The sequence below is a fragment of the Aspergillus multicolor genome, assembly GCF_047715735.1.
Source record: "Aspergillus multicolor strain CBS 133.54 unplaced genomic scaffold BDW74scaffold_4, whole genome shotgun sequence".
In the NCBI taxonomy this organism is placed as follows: Eukaryota; Fungi; Ascomycota; class Eurotiomycetes; order Eurotiales; family Aspergillaceae; genus Aspergillus; species Aspergillus multicolor.
In genome coordinates, this window is record NW_027395955.1 from 763,254 (window position 1) to 787,456 (window position 24,203).

Here is a 24,203-nt window from a genome sequence, read left to right on the forward strand (position 1 = left end):
AGCCGCACATGTCGCCATACTATCGGCTTTTGCGATGTATGGGTATTAAGCGCGAGCCGTCAGGAGGAAGTGTCAGCTGGCTGCCAGTACTACCTTACCCAAGTTTTGATGGAGCAAGTCCACAAACTGGCATATCGACACCGTAGTACATACTTTCAGGGTCACCGTCTAATAAACATGGATGTATTAATGGATGAAAGATGGTCGTTTTGATTAGGTCATAGAATCTGAGTAGATCCCCGCCCGGCAGTGGAATACATGAATGAAAAATATGGGTATCTATAGTTTGGCCTTGCCCTGGGCCTTCTTCAAAACTGGCTCCATCTTGGTGGCCTTCATGATGTTGCCCTTGATCTTGAGTTTGCCTCCCATGAAGAGTCTCTGAGCATTAGCTTTGCCGGAAACCAGAGACTCAAAATCCTTGTCCGAAAGCTGAAGGGTCACTGTTGACACAACCACATTAGCCACCAATTCGCGAGGATACACGGTTATAGAAGGGGCCACACTGACCATCGGCCTTTTTACCCGGAGGAGCAGGACCCTTGCCAACAACGCCCTTCTCCTTGAGGTCGAGGTGCCAGCTCTCTTCCTTACCAGCGGCGTTCTTCAGTTGAAAAGCAACGACGGTCTGGGCATTCTTGATAGCTTCCTTGCGCTCGCCCTCGTCACTCTGGAGAGTAGCGTTGATCGCGTCGAAAGCGGCGGATGATTCGAAACCGTCTGCAGTGGTGGAAGCTTGGTTAGAGCGGAGCTCCGTGGAATGGAAGCGATAGGATCGAGATTAACGTACCTTCTTTGAGAGTCATTGAGGGCACGAGCTATTATGATCAAGCGTACAGTTAGGATGAAGAACGAGATGGAAGCTTGTGTAACTTTAAAAAAGAAGGAGACGGCGAGGGACTACAAATATTATTATAGCGATGGCATCGATCTTACCCCGGACATGTGAATCCAGGCGGTCGGAGGACTGCTGCAATCTTATGCCGAGGCTCGTTTCCTTCGTTACTCGGCTGGTCTAGCTTGACTCTTGTGATTTTCTCCAATCAAATAGACGTCCGCAAAATCCGGGGCATGGATTGTGGTCAGCAAGAATAGTTTCTCTTGCGAGCTGATCGCGCTGTGATGAGGAGCTTCGTCCACACGCCCTTCCACATGAAAGCGACTGTACCCCGCTCCTCGGAGAAGGCACCACGGTTCTTAGCAACATGCAATGCAAGCATGGAGCATGGAATTTTGTCGGGCAGCAGTCTCACCTCTACAGAAATATATGGAGTCTTTCCGTCCGTTCAGCTGCCCCAGATAAGTCTTATTGAGTCCTATCTGGAGCTAAGTGGTTTTTTGCTTCTACGCAAGGTCGCGCCCTTCCACCAAACCGGTACCGCATTTAGCTGGAGTCTCTCCCTTTCCTTGTGTAGGGGCATAGCAGCCACCTAACAACACGGATTTGGGAACATCGAAAGCCTTTGAGCTCGATGGCGTGCAGGTGTTACTCACACCCGTGGACGGGTACATTCCCAGTATTGACCCCGCAAACCGATCCCGGAACTGAAATATGGATATGCTTACGGAGCGCGTGCTTGAGCAGGCTTTGCAGAATGCCCTTACTAAAAAAAAATGACTGTCAAGAACTTTGTCCTCACTGCGGTTCTTCTCCACGCACTTTGTGTCGCCATAAGTGGCATACAACTGGTTGGCTGTATACAGCAATCTGCAATACCTTCGATGTGCTCTTGGCAGCTAGGCTCAATGCTACTGTATCAATACAGTCCCTAGGAAACCAGTCGATGAGACCTCTCTTTGTCTGGTAAAATTGAAACAAGCACTAGGTACGGAGTATATCATACAGTGTTGAATAGATTCTCAGTCGAAACTGATAAAGGCCTCAAAAATAGAGAATAACAATGGAATCTTCGGTATTTATGGAAAATTTTGATAGCACGCATGTCTAGGCATTTTTACAAGGTCTAGAGAGCTTTTAATTGTTTCAGAATAGCCCTCTACTCCAGAGTAGAAAATACATTCCCTAGAGAGTTGAGGTGGATAATATATATTTTTGAAGCACCCAACATAAGGGAGTGAAAAGTCTGGAAGACCCCTTTGCCACTTCGATTGACAGACTCTAGAGCCTCTTAAGAGCCTCAAGTGAATAAAAATATCAGGCTACAGCCATTTCTAGGCAACTTCGGCGCCCTCTCACATCTTTCACCGATTCGCCCTGGCAGGCATTTCTGCAGGCTGTGTTAGGCTTAATTGACCGACGCGCCAAGAGTTGATAGATCGATTATCGCGATTAATATTATCGAGCCTCACCCGCCTCCGTATCTCTCCTGCTCACATTCAATTCCCCGCCTCCCTTTATTCTCGCTACATTCACCTGTCACCAAGAGACCCTTCACCTTGCACTGGTCACTCCATGGACCTGTCGTTGCCGGAGTCGTGTTCCTCGGGAAGTTCAACCCACTTATAAAAGCGCCTTCATCCTCGCGCCTCCGCGACGACCCCCGCCTTTAAATCATGGCATCCTCCACCAGCCAAACAATCGAGGAGCTTGAGGAAGAACTTGAATTGCAAAAAGCCATTCTGCAAAGCCTTCACGAGTCATTCGGTTCCCGCTCCGATGCTCTTGAAGAAAAACAAGAAACATTAGAGGTGATCGCGGATCTCGAAACAAGGCTAGCTAGGCTACGCGGCAGCAACACCGACGGAACAGCCGGTCGCTCCTTCTCTATCAGGCAGAGTTTAGCACCGTCGCAGCTGGACGGCTCGACCTTCTCTACTCCCTCGGATACAACTAGCCCACCGCATACCGGGCGAGCCTCATTTTCTTTACCCTCCCGACCTCGAGGTTCTCGACCAGACGTACCTTCAGACATGTTCTCCACCCGCAAACGCCCATTTTCCGATGACGACGACGACGACGAAAGCCACTTCTCGTTCAAACGCGCCACAGGGAGTAGGGCGAGTCCTGCCCTTGGCCTGGCGGCTTCGTCTACCCCGTTCAACCGCAGCAGCCCGGATTATCTAGCCAACACGGAGACTGAGGATGATATTCTCGGTTTCTTTGGGGTTGAAGGCGAAGATATACGTGCGATTGAAGAGGAACACAGAAGAGCAGAAAAATGGTTAGAAGAGCGGAGGACACAAGAGCGCCGGGATGCGGAGTTTGCTCGTAATCTGATGTCTTACGGCATGCAGTCCTCATCAGCACCCATTTCGGAGAATTCCTCGTCTGACAGTCGTCCAGAATCCTCTTTCCCTGGGCGTGAACACCTTCCACCACAAACTGCACAGCCGGGCCCTGCCAATCCGCTGTTTTCGAGCACAATACCAAGGGGTATGATGGCTCCGCCCCTGAACCGAAATGTTGCTTTTCGTGGTCCGCAATTTGAGTCTTCAAGGTCAGTTTCCGATAGTGATGACAGTGATCTCGCAGAAATTACTCCACTGGACTTTCAGTCTCGCGCCGTTTTCAACCCGAGAAACATCAGCCACCTACCCCAATACCCATCTGTCCACGGAGACACAAGCCTAGGCATATCCAATGTTCCCAGATCGCTCCATGGCCCTTACTTCAACCCTTATGGCTCCTCCAGTGCCGTACCTGGACCGAGTGGTGCCGGAAACACCGTGTCAAGTATGTGGCCGCAGCTTGCGTCGTCCGCTGCGGCAGCCTACAGAGGTGCCAGGGATTACTTGAGTGAGAGAGCTGGGAGTTCTAGTCTCTTTTCGTCACTGGGTAATGTTATTACCACCGGTTTTGTTGACGATGAATATCGGTCGGACTTGTATGGTCGCGATCTTCAGTAAGTTTCTCACTGGTCATCTTGCATTGCCTGGCTTTCCAAATTATTAACGTGTGCAGGGACTTCTACGACAACGGGGCTGACCCCAAGCAAGTTAATGAGGAGATAAAACAGCTGCTGGAAACCATTCGACCCGATGCTGACATCTCAGCCAAAGATCGCGAAGGTACTCCGGAGGCACTAAGGTTCCCCTTGCTAGACCACCAGGTACTGGGACTGGCCTGGATGAAGTCCAAGGAAGAATGTGATCAGAAAGGAGGCATCTTAGCCGACGACATGGGTTTGGGTAAAACGATTCAAGCAATTGCACTCATGGTCTCTCGCCCGTCCAGTGACCCCGAACGAAAGACGACGTTGATCATTGCTCCTGTCGCGTTGATGCAGCAGTGGAAGCGAGAAATCGAGAAGATGCTTCTGCCTAAACATCGCCTTAAGGTATACATCCTGCACGGTGACAAGAGCAAAACGAGCTTCAGTGAGCTGAAAAAATATGATGTTGTACTCACCACGTTTGGCACGCTGGCGTCGGAGCTGAAACGCGTCAACGAGTACGAAAAACTACTCAAGGAAGGGGCCGAGGAGTCAACCCTGAGTAGGGAGTTCATAAAAAAGCTACCCTGCCTTGGACCTATTAGCAAATGGTATAGGGTTATAATCGATGAAGCCCAGTGCATCAAAAACCGAGATACCCAGTCTGCGATTGCGTGCTGCCGCCTGAACGCAACCTACCGTTGGTGTATGAGCGGTACTCCTATGATGAACAATGTGGAGGAGTTGCATTCTTTGCTAAAGTTCTTGCGCAATCGTCCTTACGCCAATCTACAAAAGTTCAAAAAGGTGAGTAGCTCTATCTTTCTGGCGGTCTGCATGTTTCAATGTCGGCTAACCTGATGCGACTTCAGGATTTCTCTCAGCCGCTGAAGAGTGGCTTAAAGCAGTCACAAGACAAAGCAATGCAACAGTTCCGTATTCTTATCAAGGCAGTACTCCTACGGCGGACGAAGGATTCGAAAATCGATGGCAAGCCCATTCTCAACCTTCCCCGCAGAGTATCCGAGAAAGTCCACGCCGCTTTTAGTGAAGATGAACTTGACCTATACAAAGCACTCGAAGCCAAGACCCAACTCCAGTTCAACAAGTATCTTGCGGCCGGGTCAGTTGGTCGGAACTATTCGAATATCCTTGTTCTCCTTCTTCGTCTTCGACAAGCTTGCTGTCATCCGCACTTAATCACCGATTTCAGTGTCAAACTCAACGAGATCACCCAGGGAGTGGATTTCATGGCTAATGCCAGGGAGTTCAGTGGCGAAGTTATCGCTCGTCTAAGAGACAATGAGGATCTCGAATGTCCCGTCTGCATTGATGCGGTGGAAAACCCAATCATTTTCTTCCCCTGTGGACACGGGACTTGCAGTGAATGTTTCTCCAGGATCTCCGATCCTTCTCTTTCTCTACAAAATGGCATTGATGGAGCAGCGCAGATAAAGTGTCCCAATTGTCGTGCACTCGTCGATCCCAAGAAAATCACGGATCATTTGTCCTTTCGGAAAGCCCATTTCGCCGATGGGACCGAGGATGCAGATGGCCTGAATGGCTTGGGAGTAGCGGAGGATGAAGATGGGGACAATGATGATCAAACTGACGACAGCGACGACAGCGACAACGGTGGTACTTTGTCAGACTTTATCGTGAATGATAGTGAGGATGATTCAACTCCTCCTCTGAAAGCGAAGGCGAAAAACAAAGGAAAAGGCAAAGGCAAAGACAAAGGCAAAGGCAAAGGCAAGGGCAAGGGCAAAGGCAACATCAAGAAGTCCCTTGCCGAGCTCAAGAAGGAGGCTGCGAAGAATCAGGCCTCGAAGCGCAAGTACCTACGCCGTCTAGAGAAAACTTGGATCACCAGCGCAAAGATTGAAAAGACCATGGAGATTATACGCGATGTGCAACACCGGGCTAATGACGAAAAGATCATCATCTTCAGCCAGTTCACTTCTCTACTGGATCTGCTAGAGGTACCAATCGCGCGCGAAGGGCACCGGTACCGTCGGTATGATGGAAGCATGAAACCGTCGGATCGCAATTCGGCCGTGCTAGACTTTACGGATGATCCAAACTGCAAAATCATGCTTGTATCGTTGAAGGCAGGCAATGCTGGATTGAACCTTGTCGCCGCAAACCACGTGGTCATTTTTGATCCGTTCTGGAACCCTTACGTTGAAGAGCAGGCAATCGATCGCGCTCATCGTATTGGGCAGATGCGCGAGGTACAAGTTCATCGGATTCTTGTGCCAGAAACTGTCGAAGATCGAATTGTCGAGCTTCAAGATAAGAAGCGGGCCATTATCGACGGCGCATTGGATGAGAAAGAATCGAAGAATATCGCCAGGCTGAGTGTTCGCGAGCTCGGTTACCTCTTTGTACGTCCCCCAGATACCCCTTGCGTTAAGCTCAAGTCACTAACCTTCCTGTCTTCCAGGGAATCACCCAATAAGGTATATTTGCATTTGGTCCTAATTATGGCGTTGGTGTTCTCAAGGATTTTTCCCACAGCTGTTTCCATTTCTTATACCCCAAGTACATCGTCAAAAGTCTGTTTGCAACGACTCTCTCACTTTTCCATATCTTCTCCTGCCTGTTACTGCTATGTCTCTGCATTTACGTCCGATCAGCAATATCCTAGAAGCAGACAATATGTTTTTCACCTGGTTTTTGTGTCAATGTATGCTTCTCTTCGTCTTTTTGGGTTCTCTCATTTCATCCTATTTAGCGCGGCTGCATGACTGCATGACTGTACAACGACTAGAGATACCCTTCTTGAAGACAATCCAGGCCCGGTTTGACAGGCTTCAGAAACCCATAACCGTAATCGGGGTAGAAGACATTCAACGTTTGGCCTTCTTTCTCATCCCTCACCCCGTGTATGTAGGCGGGCAAGCAGAAAAGGCTCCAGTCACCCTTCTGTCTGACGCATGAGATCCTACCCAAATCAGTCTCTGGAGCCCAGCCGAGTCCAAATGCATGCAATCATTAATTACAGACAAACATACTCATTGTCTACACGGCGCATCGCCCGAAGTTCAGCAGCGGCTAGCCCGACAAATTGTCGCCCAACGCTGACGTCATTTTTCGCTAAAGGCTTGAGCCGTTATGCATCCTATAATATTTCCATATCACGTGCCGCTTGGGAAACTAATTGGAGGAGGCCTGGGCTTAAGAAATGCTCTAGGTGTGAGAAATCACGCCATTGAAAGCGCAAGACAATACAGTGCAAACAGATTGGCCGAAATTGAGTTTAGGGAACAGGGGTTTAAGCCCAAGTGGTCCGCGTTCTTTGTCCTAAGTGTTCTGTATCTCCAAGAATAGACTCCGTTGATGCAAATGACGAAAAATAGAGGTTTTGAAACCAGGTCAAACTGGAATGAAAGTGCAGCGCAAAAATAGATGCGGAAACTTTTCTTTTGGACGCATATTGCAGAAGATAGCTGCGAATTTTTTCTGCTATGAACTTTGGGTGTAGAGATAAAGGAGTCTAGACTACTAGTGGTAATATTGAATGGAGGGAAAAGAGGGGGAAAATCAAAGCAAATATCGTGCCAGCCATCCACAGACCAATCCACCGCTGATCGTTGTATCGTGATTCGAGACTTTGCGCGCGTAAACGTTCCAAGTTATGTGCGTTCTATTGGAACTGGACGCGGCTATAGGGGGGGTTCGACCGTATGAGCCGTGATCCGACCCAAAACCTTCTTTGGCTTGGGACAATCTAGAGATCGGCATCGTCCTCGTCGGGCAGGGGCTGGTTGGCGGCCTGTTCCATCTCCTGGGTGTACTGAGCCATGAGGTTGGCGTCGACCGAGACCTCAGGGGGAGCAAGGGCAGGAGCGGCGACGAATTCCTGGAGAACTGTTAGCATGCAGTATAAGAGCGGGTATACGCGGAATGGCTAACCAGAGAGGCGTTGCCGACCAGCTTCCTGGCGAGCCACAGGAAGGGCTTCTCGAAGTTGTAGTTGGACTTGGCGGAGATGTCGTAGTACTGGAGGTTCTTCTTGCGGTGGAAGGTGATGGTCTTGGCCTTCACCTTACGCTCCTTAACATCGACCTTGTTACCGGTGAGGACAATGGGGATGTTCTCGCAGACACGGACGAGGTCACCTATCGATATTGGTGAGTACTGACGTTCCTTCAGCAGAGTAAAGATCACGTACGGTGCCAGTTGGGAACGTTCTTGTAGGTGATACGGGAGGTAACATCGAACATGATGATACCGCACTGTCCGTTGATGTAGTATCCATCTCGCAGACCACCGAACTTCTCCTGACCAGCAGTGTCCCAAACGTCGAACTGGATTGTGCCCAGGTTCTAGTGCAAGCGTTAGTCGAAGCGACGAAAGTATAGCGGATAACCGAAGCGGGGTCAACAGCGGGGCATACCGTGGTGAAGGTGATGGGGTGAACCTCGACACCGAGAGTAGCGATGTACTTCTTCTCGAATTCACCAGTAAGGTGGCGCTTGACGAAAGTGGTCTGGAAAGAGAGAGATTTTCAGGTTAGTTGACGTTCTTGTTGACGGGTTGCGAGCGGCGCGGGGTCGAGTTTTGCCTCGTTGTTGACGTCGCTGCGAACAGCCGGACAGAAGGGCAAACGAGGCGAGTAACGAATGATGGATAGATATTAAGGACACAGAACGACTAGAAATGTTGTGGTGTCCGAGGGAATTCGATAAACTTGCCTTTCCAGTACCACCGTCGCCGACGAGGACAAGCTTGAAGGTTGGGACTTGCTGCTCGGCCATTGTGATTATGTGAAATTAAAAGAAAGGAGAAGCAGAGGCTTTCAATTCAGAATCTGACACGAAGACAGCGAGGTCAGATATCAAGAGTCGAAGGCGCGACAGACGATGAGGATGGAAGGGGTGGGGAATCAAAAGGATGAGGGCAGGGAGAAAACAGAGTGAGCGGTTCAAGTTTTGGTGATGGAATTTTTGCCCGAGTCGGTCTGCCTTTGTGGTCACGTGCCGAGGCCTCAGGCAACGCGGGGCTTTATACAAGGAAAATGATGAAAACCTAATGATTCTTGATCTTTGTTCCTATCGAACATGTTGAAAGATATCTACTTTGCACATGATAGACCTCCTTTGGTACCTAAAACATGCCCAATGCCCAGAAACGAGTAACGCCGCCCATGCTTACCGAACAAAACTCATCATCAATCATGTCACATTCCTGTCTTCAAGACCCAATGTTTATCCATCCACGTAAACTTGTTGTCTTCAAACAATCATCCTTACTCCATACCCAATTGTTCCTTTGACGGGATCGAAGCCGCTATAGGGGAAGAAGATGGCAGCCTAACAAACCACGGCCACCCCAATCACGGCGTGGCACAAGTTCCAAGTCTAGTTGAGAGGCACTGCCAGGGGATGGACCGTTCCGAGTGACTTTGACGACAATATTGCGCTTAGAAATAGAAGTCAGCGCCTGCGCTTCGGATATGCGGTCAGTCTTTGTAAAGGTCAAGGGTGACTTACTCCTTCGTTCTGTTGGACCACATCCGCCACCTTGGAAAGACGTTCGTGGTTGAGCCAGTTCACGGTTCCAAAACTTCGGATGGTATCGCCGACCTGCAGCCCAGCTCGGCCCGCAGGACTCCCGGGCACAACACTATTTACCTTCGCGAACGGCGTCAGGACGCCCGTCCCGGCGGCTGCTGGACTGACTCCAGAGGGCGCAGGGGCGGAGCCATTTGTATTGCTGGTAGGTGTAGTGGCAGGTGCAGTGCGTTGGTGGCTGGCAAAATGGGTGTGAATGCCCTTCTCAATGAAGGTCATGACCTCTTTGTGATCGTAACGGAGTCTAATTATTTGCGCCCGAATCGTGCGGACTGAGTGGGTCTTAGCGGCTATACCAGTTGTAAGGGGTTGGTATCTCACTTTGCGCAACATCGATATCGTCGCGAGGAAAGCCGTCGAAAGTCGTCAGCGAAGTGTTCATATTCACGCCATGCTAGTGGACAAGCATAGTCAGTAATCGAGAGATAAACTGTCAGGCACCTATGGCACTCACAGAACTGAGAACACTGCTGAGAGCGGAGAGTTCTTCTTCAATCTGTTCTTTGTGTTTCGACAGCTCGCTCATGGATAGTTTGGAAAGGTCGCGGGGGATCCCTCCGGAGGTGGACCCGGAGGATACAGTGGGAGCATGCAGATTGTCCGTCATGGGTATTCCCATATCAAATTTTGCTTTCAGGCAAATCTAGAACATGGTGCGGGAAGGTGAAGGTGTAATTAGGCGATCTCGGTCAGTGAGCGATTGGTGGCGGGTGGAGAGATGAGATCCCGTCAGGGTGGGAGAAAGACGATCTGGGGCTGATGCTTGGCACGCTACGTTTCAACCTTACACAGCAGATAGATATCCTCGCTTTTTGCCCTTTCAGGCGATTGTACCCCGATTCTCACCGGTGCCGAACTGAGCCGGAAAATCGACAGGCCTACAAAGTATGATTTTTGTACAATCGCAAAAGCTGGGCAGGCGGGCCGCTAGACTATGACCAATCCAGATATAGAGCGTGTACAAATCCTCCAAAGTGGAAATGGAAGAGCGCGAGGAGTTCATGGATTGGTTGTTCGGAGTTCAGGTCTCGGCTGGAGTACGCCATAGCGACGGAATCTGCAATGGGGCTATTCATATGGTCTGAATCTCAAGACTCGCCGTGCTTCACGACTGACAGTGACTAAGAGGACTGATGCCTACCTCCTTCCCGTTCTATTATGTTGGAGATCCTGATTGCGACTTCCAATCTGTCATGCAAGCCACCACTGTATTTTATCTAGGACGAAATTCCGTACCAGTAGTTGTGGTCGTGCCCAACCAAGCCCACTTCCATCTGCGATGGCGCCGTCCGTCGAATCGCTCGCTACGGTGGATGAGTCCAAAGAAGAAGTCAGTGAGCCCAATATTGTCCGGATGGTGTCACCCGAAGTGGACGGGGAGAAATTGGTCCAATTCCCGAACTGCGCGACCACCGATATCTTTATCAATCGAGTTCAAATCTCTGACCGAGTACCTACCGCCTCGCCGTTTAAACGATGGGTCAACAGTCTACGACCCAAGAAGGCGTTTGGACCGGAACCTCATATTGAAGGATGGCAGCACGTGCCTCGGAGTAGCGGCGACCAAGATCACCTCTCACTGCATCATGGGTCGTTGGAACAGCAATGGGAGAAACTCTCAGGGAAGTCCTCTCACCTGGGCACGATTAGGACAGCTACAGTGAGTTTTACGAGCCAAAGCGTCGCTAGGTCAAGGAGAACGACGCAGAGCACCACGAATCAAAGCAAATCGGACTTTCGAGCCTCTATTGACAGTTTGAGGCCAACGCTCACTGGTTGTATCGACGAGGAAGCTCAAAATCGTGCCTTCAAGCGACGGCAAGTGCTTCAAGAGATCATAGGCACAGAATCAGATTATATCTTCGACTTGAAGGCGCTCTCGGATGTATGTACTGAAACCGGAGTGTTTCTTCCGCCATATCCCCATGTCGGCTAATGCATTGTCTCTGCAGTTGCTTCTAATCACTTCGCCGCGATCCGAGATCTACTTCAATGTCCAGCAAATCCGCGAATGCCACGAGAGCTTCCTTAGGCGTATTCGAAGCTTGATCCCGTCGTCAAACCTTCCTCGAATGCAGCTCGAACGAATGATGAACTATGGAGCCCCTAAGCGCCCCGATTTGGGTCTCCGAGCTTTCCAACCTCGGTCCTTAAGGACGCAAAGCTTCAAGACGTCCGTCGACCGCCGATTGCGACAACTAGCATCGGAAGCAAATGAGGCCCTGGTAGTGGCGCGAGAAATTGGGTACTTGGTAAGCCACCTACGGACTCATACTTCTGCTCCACAGCTAATCTGTTATGTTATAGTCGAAATCCTTCATATACTATAAAGAGTTCTGTAAGAACTACGATGTCCTGGTCGAAGATGTTGTCATTTTACGCAACACCGTTCGAAACTCGCAAGAGTTCGACCAAGGCATCGAGGCTATGACAAAGTCGGCCGCATCGATGGAGACACGTCCACTATACAACAATAAGTCGCTATGCATGAATGATATTCTTATCAAGGTTTGTGGTGAACACCAATTTTAGAAATCTCCGTCGCACTAACAAATACCCAGCCCGCACAACGCCTCTGTAAATATCCGCTGCTACTTCAGGAGCTATTGAGATGGACTCATATCCAAGATGATCCCTCTGCTCATGACAAAATTCGACAAGTCCTGGAAGATGTCCGCGAAGTGCTAGCAGAGATCAATGAAGCTACTGCGAGTACTTTGAGCAGGAATTTCGTCACAAAGACATTTTTACTAAATGATCTCCTCGAACTCAAAAAGGTAAAGCTGCCATCTTGAATTGTGTGGGGCACAGCTAACTATGACCTCTTAGCTCAATGCCATCGATATCTATAAACAACTAGGTCCTCTGACCCTCTGCGGTGTTCTGCACGTTACCTGCCGATCATCGGCGCAGCCGGGGTGGGTAAAGGGGGCTTTTATGGTGTGTGTTTTATTCAAACATCATTTTTTCCTGGCCAAGATGAATGAAGAGTACCGAAGACTCCAGCCGCTCGCCTGCCTTTTTATATCCGACGTGAGGATAGATAGTCTGGCAAATGGGAAAGGTTTGTTGTGCCGATGCTACCGGTTTACCTAACTGACATGTTGCAGGTGGAGAGTACTTCTGCGTATTCTCTTGGAAATTATTATTCCAGTTTGAGGACGAGAAATACGAACTTGTCCTCAGCGCTTCGTCCGCCGTGGAAGAGAAGCAATGGAAGACCGGGATTCTGAAGTCAGCGGCAGCGTCTGTCGAGTTGCCCAACGCGGTTTCGTCAGAGCTTCGAGGGAGCTGCTTCCTAGTTCTAGACGTTGCTCCGGAAGAGGATGTCTCAGATGTTACGCCGCAATTATCCCGCAGACCGTCCCTACAGACATTAGGCACAATAGGCATGCAACGAGTTCGATCCAATCTGCAACCAATAATAATCCGAAAGACTCATTGCCCGCAGAAGCATGGCCAAACGCAGCAGGTTGACGGCGAGCTAGAACGTTCTAAATTCCCTCCGCCTATCTCGGAACCGTTCACAATCACGGCCAAAAGGCAAGATAGGATTCGCCTAGAGCGTGCGATCCAACAACTTTGGACGAAAGACCTACTCCCATACCCCGGAATGTCCCTAGGCGCGGGTGAGCTCTTTTTCGGACCGGGCTCGATTATGAGACATTTAAGCCTTCGGTCAAAGCGGTACAACCGGTCTAGCTCCGTAAACTTGCCCACCAGCTTCCCGAAAACAAGCCAGCCTCAAGCTGTTGACGATTATGAGGACAAGTCACAAGGCTTGACCAAGCGGAAAAGACGGGAAGCGTCGGAGCGCAGCCATAGCTTCGACCATGAGAAGAGCTGGATATTGAACAAAGACACTGCTCTGCTCATGGGCCGCTCTAGGACGTTGAGGATTAAAACGAGTTCCAGGTCCAGCGACAACACGAAGTCGCAGCAGACGTCCGGATCCGCAGACGCGCACCCACGGAAAGGCCTCTGGACGATATTCAATTCGATGTCTTTTCGCTGGTCGAAGAAGCATACCCGCCCAAGCCTTGGTGGACTGTGATGATGCAACCGCAGGGGCTCTTGACTAAAAGAATATACAAAGAAAGATTACTGAGGTACTCTACACAACCCTCTACTACTACGTCGTATGTAATCGTACATGAATGTGGGGTTGAAAGGGGCATCTGAATATCGTTACCTAGACAGACTTGGCGAGACGTAATGAGGCATTCAAAGTGCAGCCTAAACAAGATCGAATGACGACCAGGGCAACCCAATTCCGTAACACGTAGACTCCACCGCAACTATTGAGCCCAGAAGAGGGAAGAATGACATGTTCCAAGCTGTCAACAACGAGAAACTTCGGAGGGGTCCGATGACGTCGGAGCTTCAAAGCTACCTTACCACCTACTCTGTATACACAACGCAGCAAGCAAAGGGAGCAGCGCAATGGATCCAATGACCCAACTAACTCCAGAATTGACCCCTGAAAATCAAATACTCCTGTCTATCGCCAACCCCCGCCTAGGTTTGCGGCAAGCAAGCTGCCCTCACCGGAGCTCTGCCCCAGAAAACCCACCAGCCTAGTGACGTCACCAATACTCATCACGCCAACCTTGAAGATTTCCAGCTCTTTATATTCTACCTCACGCGACTTCTTCTTTCTTTCTTCTTCATTACTACTAAATCATCTCTTTCCAATATCCCACGAACCAACTTCAAATACACGCTCTCCCAACAAAATCAACTCTCTACACTTTACTCTCTCTCCCACACACCTCGCAACCCATCACAATGCGCGCCAACGAACCCTCTTCCAAGGTCTTCTACAAGGGCAAGTCCGACGACTTCATCGTCTTCGTCGAGGACCCCGCCACACTCAAGAACTGGAAGAACGATTCTACGATCCCCCTCTCTGACGTCGTCAACGGGTGGAAGATCTTCGTTACTCACAAGTATGCTGCCCATCACCATCACCCCACTACCCCGCGTCCACTTGGCTTGAACTCTGGAGAGACCTGAACAAATGAATGAAAATGAAGCGAGGCTGACAGTTTACTCCCACAGGCACGGCTCCCAAGGCATCCTTGACGGCGCAAGCAAGTCCTCGCTCGAGAACGAGTTCGGCACGCACAATGATGAGGAGTGCGTGAAGAAGATTTTGGAGGGTGGCGAGCTGCAGGGGTACACTGTACGTTACCTGCCCTCTACCCATGTCAATGACTTGTTCTTTTTAAGAATGGTCGATGCTAACCAATCCCCTCTGCAGCAACGGGAACGCGGCGGCGACACCAACATCCAGAACGGACCTCAGGGCCAGCTGCCTTAGATTCGTTCTATGACCTATCCTCCTTACTACACTACATACCTCCCACTACTACTCTCATAGCGGGCTTTCTCTTTTACGATGATGACGATGGTTGCTTTGCTCTCGCGGAGCGGAGCGAATGATGCCAGGATATGACATGGGCTTGTATTCTACATTATTATGTTAACTCAACGGACATGGATTGAGATATGAAGAAAGTATGCTTTACAGTTGTAGTTTGGTCATTGTAATTGTATTCTTAAGTCTGTGGGTAAATCATAAATGTATGTCGTAAGATGTTATCTAAGAATGTCGAAGTCGAGCCCGTATCACGGCACGCCCGCGAGAGTCGGAGCTGGTGCGGAATCTTCTCTCTCATCTTCAGTCTTGACCTCAGCCTCCGCTTCACCTTCAATTTTGACCTTATTCTGAGCCTGAGCCTGAGCCTGTCCAGCTTCCCGCTGACCGCGAACCCAGCTCCCAAGTTCCTCCCAAACAGCCAATTTCTCCGCATACGACATCCCCGCCGCAAGGCCACTGGTCGTAGTAGCAACAAACACCCTAGCCCCCTCCCACTCCTCGCTCTTCCCCATATTCTCTCCCTCATCCTGCCATCCATACCGGAACTCCTCCTTGCGGATATTCTTCCCCTTGCGCGCCCGCCACACAGACTCCCAAATGCTCTTGCCAACAAGACAAACAACCGCCGGCTTCTTGTCCGCGATTTTCTTCTCTAGCACCGGAACCCCCGCATCCATCTCGGCCTTGCTGAGCATACTTGCGTCGCGGGTGGGTCGTTCAACGATATTCGTGTTGCCGACGTTGTAGAGCTCGGGGAGGCGGTATGTGTCTGATGGTGGATGGCGGATCGTGGTTATGCCGGATGCGTGCAGGAGCTTCCAGAAGAGGTTGGAGGGGTGGGCGTAGGCGTACCCCGTTGTGCCGGTTAGGATGCCTGGGTTTACGCCCACGAGGAGGAGGAGCAGGTTTAAGGGGATTGTGTCGCGGAGAAGACAATTTGCGGCGGGGATCGAAAGGGGGGAGGAGGTCCCTTTGCGGGGTGTTGAGCGGTTTCGGTTTCGGCCGCGGCCCTGGCTTTGGCTTTGGCTCTGGGTGCGCGAGCGGGAGCGGGAGCGTTTTGTGAGTGAGGGTGTGCTTGGGATTGTGGCTACTGTGGCTATCGCTCCGGGTGAAAGCGAGTCGGGCTCTGCTTTGATTGATGCGAGAGCAGGTGAATCAGGTGTGGTTGAGACCGAGCGGGATTGGGAGCGGGTGATGCGGCGGGGGGCTGGCGACTCTAGTGTTCCGATTGTCTTTGTAGTTGTGGTCGTAATGGATGTGATCTGAGGATGAGTTGGAGCTCCCTTTCGTCGTTTCGGGTTTGTCTGCGCATCGGAATCGAAATCGATCGAAGAATCGAGCTGGCGTTTTGTCTCTTGCGTAGCGGAGGTGGGGGTTGAATTACCGGTCTCGGTCTCCGAAACGTGCACGAATTTATTCAAGACTCCCTTGAAGCTTGTAACCTGATTGACGGGAACATCATTGTCGCTGGACGAGAGACCAGAATCATTGACCACGGTGAGTGGGAGTTGTGTTGCGGAGAGTGACTTCGCCATGGTTGCTCGTTCTCGGTGTTAGTGGTGATGCAGAGATAGATGAGGGGAGAAGTGCGGCGGGAGTAAGCAAAAGGAAAGCCGCGGCTGGCACCTAAGTTAGTGGTCGTAGGGTTAGTCAAGTGATCGCGTTCCAGTGTTTATTTGCCACGATATAGAGAAAAAAATTGTTTGGCCTTGGTCTTGTATGTGACATTACGCGTAATTTCTCGGATTTAATGAAGAGGCAATTGATCTCCGCACCACAGATCGGGGGTATTGGTGGCGAGTCACGTGAAAGACAAGCAATTTTGAACCTCATTAAAGATAAACGTACTATATTGATTTGTGTGTAATAACAATAAGTACATACGACCACAGGGTGTGGAGAACAGGGCTTCCCGTCCGCTCAGCCGTACTTAAGCCACACGCCGGCTGGTTAGTAGTATGGTGGGTGACCACATGCGAATCCCAGCTGTTGTATGTTTTTTGTTTTTAGCTCACCCATCCTTTCTTAACCTCTCTTGCTCGTCTTTTATTAATATTCACCTGCTGAGTCAAGGACTATTATGGTCGATAAAGATGTTTACTGAAAACAGATGGGTGCACATTTCTTGGTTACACCAGATCCTTGTAACATGGGCATCGCCCGATTCCCAGAACTCTTGCGAACGAGGCAACGGAGTAGGGGGACCAACCAATATTGGAGTTGTAGTACACGAAGGCCGTGGGAGAAAAAAGGGCTGTTTCGCCCCTTGAGCGCTCTAACAGCAGGATAAATCAATGTCTCAGTAAACAGATAAAGACTTTGCCATCGATAATACCTACCTTAGTATTGGGGACTTGTGATGGATAATATAATAATAAGCAGAAGTGCTTCTGCTAAGGTAGCACTAACATGGAGGTTTAGATATAAAAAGAAATATCTCATTATCGTTATCCGGCGAAGTACAGCGAAAAGCAATAGGTAGGACTCACAAAGCAAGACAGTCGATGCCTAATTCTCTGCTATGCTATATAACCAAAGCTCAGTTCTCAACATATATATATATAGTTGGACTGTGCCTCGTCACTGCGTTGTATATGGTACAGGTTGCCCGTATCCAGAACTATCCCTGTAGGGATTTGGATAGGGAGGTCTTGAAAGAGGGGAGTAAGGTGCTTTGTTGAGCGGCCATTTGATGAAAGGGAATATGGCAATGGGAAGGGTTTACTAACAAAGAAACAATACCACGACCTGCAAAGAAGACAAGGACCAGGCCAGTGCCAGAGGCTTGCCCTTCGCCTCCATATACGATTTCAACGCCTGTTCCAGGTCATATCTGCAGTACGTATCTTGGCAGATATCATGTCAGATACAAAGACTAATAGCCGAGTTACTCCCGGCCACCCGGTTGTTGCACGGTACTAATCATCTGCCAATACTTCCCCTTCAACCTAATCAGATCGTCATGTGTCCCTCTTTCGACTATACTACCGCAGTCAAAAACAAGGATCATGTCGGCATCAACAATTGTATCCAAACGATGTGCGATCGCGATCGTCGTTCGGCCCTTCATGGCCTCTCGCACAGCTTGTTGGACGATCTGCTCCGATGCGCTGTCGAGCGCCGATGTTGCCTCGTCCAGTAGACTGAAAGCACGAATCAGAGATGAACGCCTTAGAGGGATGGAGGGTGGGTTATAGACAGTTGACGTACAGAACATTTGGTTTCAGTAGTAGGGCTCTCGCTATTGCCATGCGCTGGCGTTGGCCGCCGGATAGCGTGAGGCCATTGCTTAGAATAGGGGTATTCAGACCCCGAGGAAGAGAACGCTGGGGAGACCGAGGATCTCGTTAGTAACCTCCTTGTTTCTATGGGATAGCGTAGTTCAGCAACAGGTTAGAAGTATACGTACCACAAAATCTCCTAGTCCAACGGAGTCTAAGGCTGTCTGAATTTCATCGTCCGGGAAGACGCGCTCGCCGCTTTGCAAACATTCTCGTAAGTCCTCTCCAATCAAGCATGGATTCTGATCAACAAGCGCAAAGTATCCACGGTAGTGATCAAGAGGGTATTGCTGAATGGGTGCACCGGCGAGTCTTATGACGCCGGAATCAGGGACGTAGAACTGCTCTATCAAGTTTATCACCGAGCTCTTACCACTACCGGTAGCACCAACAAGGGCAATGAATGATGCGGGTGGAGCGTCGAAGCTGACATCGTTCAAGACAAGCTCAGACGGACGATTGGGATACCTGAGGCTTACTTGGTGAAAAGTCAATCGATCTGGTGTACTTGGCACCGAGGGGAAATTGCTCTTCGCTGCTGATTCCCTAGGCTTTCTTGGAGGACAATATGGCTGTATTAAATCTCTCACTCTCTGAGCAGCACCATGCGCATCAGCAATATCAGGCGCACGAGAGAACAGCGTCGCCGCGGCTTGCGTCCCCCAAACTGTCGCAGCAAAGCAGATAAAGAATTGCTGGATGTTATACTCGCCGGTCGTGATTAGATGAGTGCCGCCATACCAGAACACAAACGCTATACTCAAGATGCGGAGGGATGTTGTGCATGCGTACATCGTCGCTGAGAGAGCCCAGTATCGGGCTCGACGGTCTTGCTTAATTGCTTGTCGGAACGTGCCGATCACGGACTCTTGCAGGTTCAGGACAGTCACGGTCCGAATTGCAGTTAGTGCCTCTTGGGTAACTGATATGGCACTGGTGTCACGCCAGACGAACTTCCCAACCTTGGCGACAATATAGTACTGTAAGAACCCTGAGGCTGCAACTAGTGGAACGATAGCTGTTGCGGCGAGACCAAGCTTCCAGCCGAAGACACATCCGATGATGATACCGGTAGCCAGCATTGTGTTACTCTCAGTTAGGAGGCCGAGACTTGTTCCTGAGAGCCCAATTACTTTGGCTGCGTCTGAAGAGAGAACACTCAGCAGCGCGCCCGTTGAATGATCTTTTTCCTCGAAAAACGGGAGATTCTTATGGAGGAGTGACTTGAACAGCTCCGCACGAGTCTGAAGAGTAAGTTGAGATGCCGAGACGGCGAAGCAGTATCCTCGGAAGCAGTAGAGTAAAAGGACGACGAACCCGTGGATGAGATACATCATAGCCCAGAACTGTGTGGGATGGTCGCCTGTGCTCAGGGACGGATCCATGATTGACATGATTCCGTTGCCAAAGAAGACTGCTTGTACGGGGTATGTTGCCCCGGCGAGCACACTCAGGAAGACGCCGGCACAGATATACCACGCTTCTGTGCGGTTCAAAGCCCAGATGATCATGATACTGCTGTCAGCCTTGGGTACAAGTCCGGAGTTGTCTTCGGGTGATACAGCGTCGATTGTAATACTAGGGATGTCTCTCTCTTTCATTGTCTGAAATGTTTGCGACACCGCGAGACACTTGTTACCTGTCCTGTTACAGCCGGGGCCTCGTTGCTGGACTAGCTGTCGATAGACTGCGGATTTTCTCATTAGCTCTGTATGGCTCCCTTCGTCCAAAATCTTCCCATCTTCCATGACAATAATCTTGTCCACATCCTGGATCGTTGACAGGCGATGGGTGATGATAATGGTAGTGCGCCCTGAAGCAGCTGCATTGACAGCCGTTTGCACCTCTTTTTCACTCTGGCTATCGAGCGCGGCAGTAGCTTCATCTAATAGTAGAATTGCCGGCTGGGATGTGATTGCGCGGGCTATCGCCAGTCGCTGTCTCTGTCCGCCTGATAAGCTTGATCCGTTTGCGCCGATCACTGTTTCGTACCCGTGAGGTAGACTGGTGATGAAGCTATGGATCCGAGCCGTTTCAGCCGCCTGTACCACTAATCCTTGGATACTCGTGTTATCTAGCGTCTACCATGGTAGCTGGTAAATACCAATGTATGAAATAGCGCATTTAATATGAGACCTACCTCACGAACATGGCTTGGGAGCCCCATGGCAATGTTTTCATGAATTGTTGTGTTGAACAATGTCACGTCCTGACCGACATATCCAATCTGAGACCTGAGCCAGGACAGATTAATGTCTTCGATGGGCGTGTCACCAATCTTGATTCGACCGCTCAATGGGAGATACAGTCTCTCCAATAGGGCGAACACCGTGGACTTTCCAGAGCCAGAAGGCCCGACCAATGCCAATGTCTCCCCCGCGCGGGCTTCGAAACTGATATTATCTAGGACCGGCTTTCCCAACCGTGAGGGATATGCAAAGCTAATGCCTTGGAACTGAAGGGTCCCAGTGAGTGGGTTGGGGGTTGCACCTCGCCTATCCAGAGGATCTATTGCAGAGGCCCGATCAACCACCGTAAAGACCCGAGCCGCTGCTGAGTTGGCCTCTGTGATGCTCACGACAAATGGCAACGCCTGGCAGAGCATGCCGCCAGCGACCGTTGTGGCATACAAAATAGTCAGTACCTCTGAGATAGTACACTGGCCCTGATTTATGAGCCGCTCGGCCTGCCAAAACTATACTTCTCACATTAGTGGCGGCTAATCGTCATAAGTCGCGCCTGGAGGGGGAACATACGCCAAGTCCATTGCCCCAATGCAGGATGGTGAATGAACCCGCAATAATGACGCCGAAAATGAGCCGCTCCCGAAAGTCCAATGCCGTGGAATACTGTAAGCACTCGTGGTAGTTCCTAGCATATGTCTCTTGACTGCGATACGCGATGACATTCCTCATAGCACCAAGCACCTCCTGAGCAAAATTGGTGGCCTGGACACTATGAGCAATCCCCATCCGCTGAACCTTACTCATCACGGACCCAACAACAGCCACAAACATAATGAGACATAATGGCTGACTGATCATAATGCCTGCAAAACGCCTGTTACTGAGAAACGCAACAATCAAGGCAACGACGAATCCAGAGAGGCCGGAAATAATGTCGCCGACTTTCTGCGAGATGCCATCTTGTATCATTTTGATGTCTCGGTCGAGATGGGACACAAGCTGCCCTGTTCCGACAATCTCACAGTAGGCGATATTCTGTCGCAGTATGGCTGATAGCAGGGTTTGTTGTAGCCCTCGTGCGAGGCGTTCTCCTATTGCGTTGAATCCCCATGTACTAAGAAAGGTTGTTGCGAAGGACCCGATCGCTAACTCTGTTTAGTTAATTTCAAACACCCGAGGAGAAAGATCTCAAACCTATGATAACCAGAAGTAGAGCGAGATGTTCTGTCCGATCGATGACATCCTCCTTAGAGTGCTCCCGGCCATTGATGAAGCCATCCGCCAGATTCCCAAAGACCACGGTTACCAACGGCATGGCGGCCCCAGCTACAACCGCACATATTGTCGATCCAATAAGGATACATATCTGGAATGGCGTCGCATATCGGTACAGGGAGAAGAAGGTCGCGGTGCTTGGCTCGATGTCAACCTGAGACTTGATGACCGCGTCCGCCGCGACTGAGGACCCCGCAATCGGCTGGATATGTTCAAGCAGAATATTCTCAGTGGATGCCGACATGAGTACGTTTGCTGCACTGTGCAGTTCCTGTTTTTCTGGCTCGCGTTCGTCGCCGATATATGATCAGTTGGTGGTAGCAAGTAGGGCGCGTCAAAACATTGGCATCTGTGTCACCGGTAGTCCTCCCTTGCAGGTCTATGTGACCCCATGGAGTGGGATTTCGACGGCTAATTCTTGGTAGATTACGGGGATGACGGGCACGCATTTTCTCTCATTTTCTGACAGTTGGCCTTTTCTTTTTTCTTTTCCTTTTTCTATTTCTCTAGTTCCTCCCTATCTCCCGAGTCCCGACGCCACTCTGGGTGCGACAGGTTGCTTTTTCTGGAGGGTGTTTTGCAGTCTCGTGAGCCTTTACTCCTTACAAGTGCTTACAACCTCCCCTGTAGCAACTACCAGTTCATCCTCATCATACGCAGCCATCAACTGCCGATGAATTTCCGACCATGCGGCCTTTCTCGTCTTAAACAAAAGCCACCAGTCTCCGGCCGCGTCTTTTCCTAGAATCCTCACAACATTTCGCGTCGGATATCCCCTCGCATTTTCAATGTCATTGATGTATGAAGGCTGTCCCAGCTGATGCGCCCTCTCAGCCAGTGGAATTCCAGGCCGAACCACCGCCCCCGAGAAGTCCGCGTTGAAGCTCCCTGACATCTGCTGATTTGTGCACGCCATAAAGAAATTATTCGTGCGTCCAATGACTGGTGCAGTGCGTTTGTACGCTCCACGCTGAATGGCTGTCATAGCCTGGACTTGTTCGCGGGTTCGGTGCTCCATGAGGGATTGGCGGGTTTTTGAGGCCGTATAAGCCAAGCTATTATCGTGAATCACCTTATTTGATGACAGTAGAGAGTATGAGTAGAAGAACGAGTTCCCGATGAACCCTGCTCCGCCTGGTGGGAACCACTCCGGGAAAAGATTCCAGACGTTGAAAACGTTCATTAAAAGGATTGGGCGTTCGGGGGAGGGTCTCAGCGCTCGAATCATGGTCCTCATCCACCATGAAATAACGACGTCTCCTTCGCTGATGAACGGAGCTTCTTTGGCTTTCTTGGATACTCCTTGGGCGAGCTCTTGTCGCGCCTCCGCTCTCATGTGCGCTACGTACTCTCCAGGGACGCGGATTGTGTGGTCCACCACGCCCTGGGAGAAGAGAAGCTCAAGCATGTACCTGACGCCGAACAGAACGAGGTTCAGGCCGCTCAGCAGCAGCCCAAAGTTGTGGTATCGCTCTTTCGAATAATCCTTTCCCAACGTCCGCAGCGGGTCTTGGTTAAACGGTACCATCGGTGGGACCTCATCCTCGCAACCACGAAGCACAGCACTCCATGCCTTCCAAAATGAGGACCTGGAGATCGCATCGAAAAGGGTATGTATATAGCTTGTTGTGATCAGTGTCGTGTCGCGGAACGAAACGATATGAATATGTAGCTGCGGTCGGTCCGTATAGATCCAGTCTGCGAGCTCCTTGGGACTATCCCGATGACAAACTAACGATTGGAAGAATCGGCCGGGTGGTGAGAGGAAGGACTGGTCGTAGTTTTCCTTTGGCAGCTGAGATCCAATGGGGTGCTCGGCGATCTCAATGTCATGCTTTGCGGTCGTGAAGATGAAGGCTGGTCGCTTTTCAGTATATCGCTCTGGTAGATGGTACTCTAATCTGCCGTCGCTCTGGAATTGTATATTATATCATCAGATATCAGTTGGAACAAAGGTGGAGAGAATCGGGTCTCATTTACTTACTCTCATCCTCAATCTCGCACCTAACTGTCCCCAGCTCCCAATTTCCATCAACCGATGCAAAGCCGCTTCAAGTTTCCGCACGTCGAGAACATCATCGATTCGAAAGGTGAAGTCGTGGCATATACTTCGAATGTACTCTAGGTCATCCCAGTACCGCAGCGGAATGATCCGGTCTGTCGGCACTTTTGGTGGCTGTCTGCGAAAGAGGTTTCGGACGACCATTTTCCGGAGGTTGAAGCTATGAGACCGTGTTGAAGATAACAAGACAAATTCGAAGACTAAGGAAACTATGCGTCTGGCGTCTGGCAATTGTGTGCGAGGTTATAAATTTGCGGATGTAAGTGATGTGCAAGCTAGGGGACGCCGCCTGATTGTTGAGCCTGCCTTCTGTGAAGACGTCAGTACACCCTGCTACGAAGAAAATGAAAAGCTGCACCTAGTGTTTCCCAGCTGCAAGGGGGCTTGAGCGAAGTGACATGTCCGACGGACCAATCTCAAAGTTTACAAGTCATGCAAGGGATGAAGAAGATCGGGTAAAACAAGGGGTCATGTTTCGAATCGATCTGAGTTGTCCGCAATAATATATGAAGAAACTATCGATCTGGCAGAAGCAAGAAATATTGGCTGGCGTTGCTTGGCCGCGCGTCAAGAGCTTAGGAGAATTAGTCGGCTATTGACCCAT

At 50.3% G+C, this 24,203-nt stretch overlaps 9 protein-coding genes across 9 annotated transcripts, besides 1 other annotated feature; 3 read left to right on the plus strand and 6 right to left on the minus strand.

The window, feature by feature from the left end:
* Positions 1 to 123: 123 nt before the first annotated feature.
* Positions 124 to 931, minus strand: BDW74DRAFT_147373 (SCP2 sterol-binding domain-containing protein). Its single transcript, XM_073723534.1, has 3 exons — positions 791 to 931; positions 511 to 720; positions 124 to 443 (listed from the first exon to the last, which is right to left on the minus strand). Exons 1-3 carry the CDS (start codon positions 804 to 806, stop codon positions 280 to 282), a joined length of 390 nt encoding a protein of 129 aa, XP_073587115.1. The 5' UTR covers positions 807 to 931; the 3' UTR covers positions 124 to 279.
* Positions 932 to 2,348: 1,417 nt separating this feature from the next.
* On the plus strand, positions 2,349 to 6,912 carry BDW74DRAFT_147379 (uncharacterized protein). The gene is made up of 5 exons (XM_073723535.1): positions 2,349 to 3,187; positions 3,245 to 3,803; positions 3,863 to 4,640; positions 4,706 to 6,220; positions 6,280 to 6,912. The coding sequence occupies exons 1-5, from the start codon at positions 2,515 to 2,517 to the stop codon at positions 6,292 to 6,294; spliced, it is 3,540 nt and encodes a 1,179-aa protein (XP_073587116.1). The 5' UTR covers positions 2,349 to 2,514; the 3' UTR covers positions 6,295 to 6,912.
* A 170-nt stretch (positions 6,913 to 7,082) lies between these two features.
* Positions 7,083 to 8,836, minus strand: BDW74DRAFT_147383 (Ran family GTP-binding nuclear protein). Its single transcript, XM_073723536.1, has 5 exons — positions 8,534 to 8,836; positions 8,236 to 8,328; positions 8,011 to 8,164; positions 7,752 to 7,957; positions 7,083 to 7,698 (listed from the first exon to the last, which is right to left on the minus strand). The coding sequence occupies exons 1-5, from the start codon at positions 8,594 to 8,596 to the stop codon at positions 7,567 to 7,569; spliced, it is 648 nt and encodes a 215-aa protein (XP_073587117.1). The 5' UTR covers positions 8,597 to 8,836; the 3' UTR covers positions 7,083 to 7,566.
* Positions 8,837 to 8,860: 24 nt separating this feature from the next.
* BDW74DRAFT_147387 (putative 26S proteasome non-ATPase regulatory subunit Nas2) lies at positions 8,861 to 10,111 on the minus strand. The gene is made up of 4 exons (XM_073723537.1): positions 9,867 to 10,111; positions 9,734 to 9,806; positions 9,332 to 9,684; positions 8,861 to 9,260 (listed from the first exon to the last, which is right to left on the minus strand). Exons 1-4 carry the CDS (start codon positions 10,029 to 10,031, stop codon positions 9,129 to 9,131), a joined length of 723 nt encoding a protein of 240 aa, XP_073587118.1. The 5' UTR covers positions 10,032 to 10,111; the 3' UTR covers positions 8,861 to 9,128.
* Positions 10,112 to 10,691: 580 nt separating this feature from the next.
* Positions 10,692 to 13,466, plus strand: BDW74DRAFT_175078 (putative Rho guanyl nucleotide exchange factor; the record flags this gene model as incomplete). Its single annotated transcript, XM_073728206.1, has 6 exons — positions 10,692 to 11,297; positions 11,365 to 11,664; positions 11,720 to 11,920; positions 11,974 to 12,189; positions 12,242 to 12,476; positions 12,523 to 13,466. The coding sequence occupies 6 exons, from the start codon at positions 10,692 to 10,694 to the stop codon at positions 13,464 to 13,466; spliced, it is 2,502 nt and encodes an 833-aa protein (XP_073587119.1).
* A 65-nt stretch (positions 13,467 to 13,531) lies between these two features.
* Positions 13,532 to 14,950, plus strand: BDW74DRAFT_147390 (SBDS family protein). The gene is made up of 3 exons (XM_073723538.1): positions 13,532 to 14,361; positions 14,474 to 14,597; positions 14,676 to 14,950. The coding sequence occupies exons 1-3, from the start codon at positions 14,201 to 14,203 to the stop codon at positions 14,733 to 14,735; spliced, it is 345 nt and encodes a 114-aa protein (XP_073587120.1). The 5' UTR covers positions 13,532 to 14,200; the 3' UTR covers positions 14,736 to 14,950.
* Positions 14,914 to 16,578, minus strand: BDW74DRAFT_147392 (mismatch-specific DNA-glycosylase). The gene has a single exon (XM_073723539.1). It carries the CDS (start codon positions 16,328 to 16,330, stop codon positions 15,044 to 15,046), a length of 1,287 nt encoding a protein of 428 aa, XP_073587121.1. The 5' UTR covers positions 16,331 to 16,578; the 3' UTR covers positions 14,914 to 15,043.
* Positions 16,579 to 16,753: 175 nt separating this feature from the next.
* Positions 16,754 to 17,065: a sequence feature (Protein overlapping with rRNA (BDW74DRAFT_100390, KAL4908396.1) was converted to a misc_feature.).
* Positions 17,066 to 17,536: 471 nt separating this feature from the next.
* BDW74DRAFT_188449 (ABC transporter ATP-binding protein) lies at positions 17,537 to 21,817 on the minus strand. The gene is made up of 7 exons (XM_073731721.1): positions 21,457 to 21,817; positions 20,833 to 21,407; positions 20,217 to 20,771; positions 19,728 to 20,157; positions 18,205 to 19,625; positions 18,006 to 18,121; positions 17,537 to 17,938 (listed from the first exon to the last, which is right to left on the minus strand). The coding sequence occupies exons 1-7, from the start codon at positions 21,779 to 21,781 to the stop codon at positions 17,683 to 17,685; spliced, it is 3,678 nt and encodes a 1,225-aa protein (XP_073587122.1). The 5' UTR covers positions 21,782 to 21,817; the 3' UTR covers positions 17,537 to 17,682.
* Positions 21,818 to 22,132: 315 nt separating this feature from the next.
* On the minus strand, positions 22,133 to 23,743 carry BDW74DRAFT_175081 (uncharacterized protein; the record flags this gene model as incomplete). Its single annotated transcript, XM_073728207.1, has 2 exons — positions 22,133 to 23,449; positions 23,522 to 23,743. The coding sequence occupies 2 exons, from the start codon at positions 23,741 to 23,743 to the stop codon at positions 22,133 to 22,135; spliced, it is 1,539 nt and encodes a 512-aa protein (XP_073587123.1).
* Positions 23,744 to 24,203: the final 460 nt, after the last annotated feature.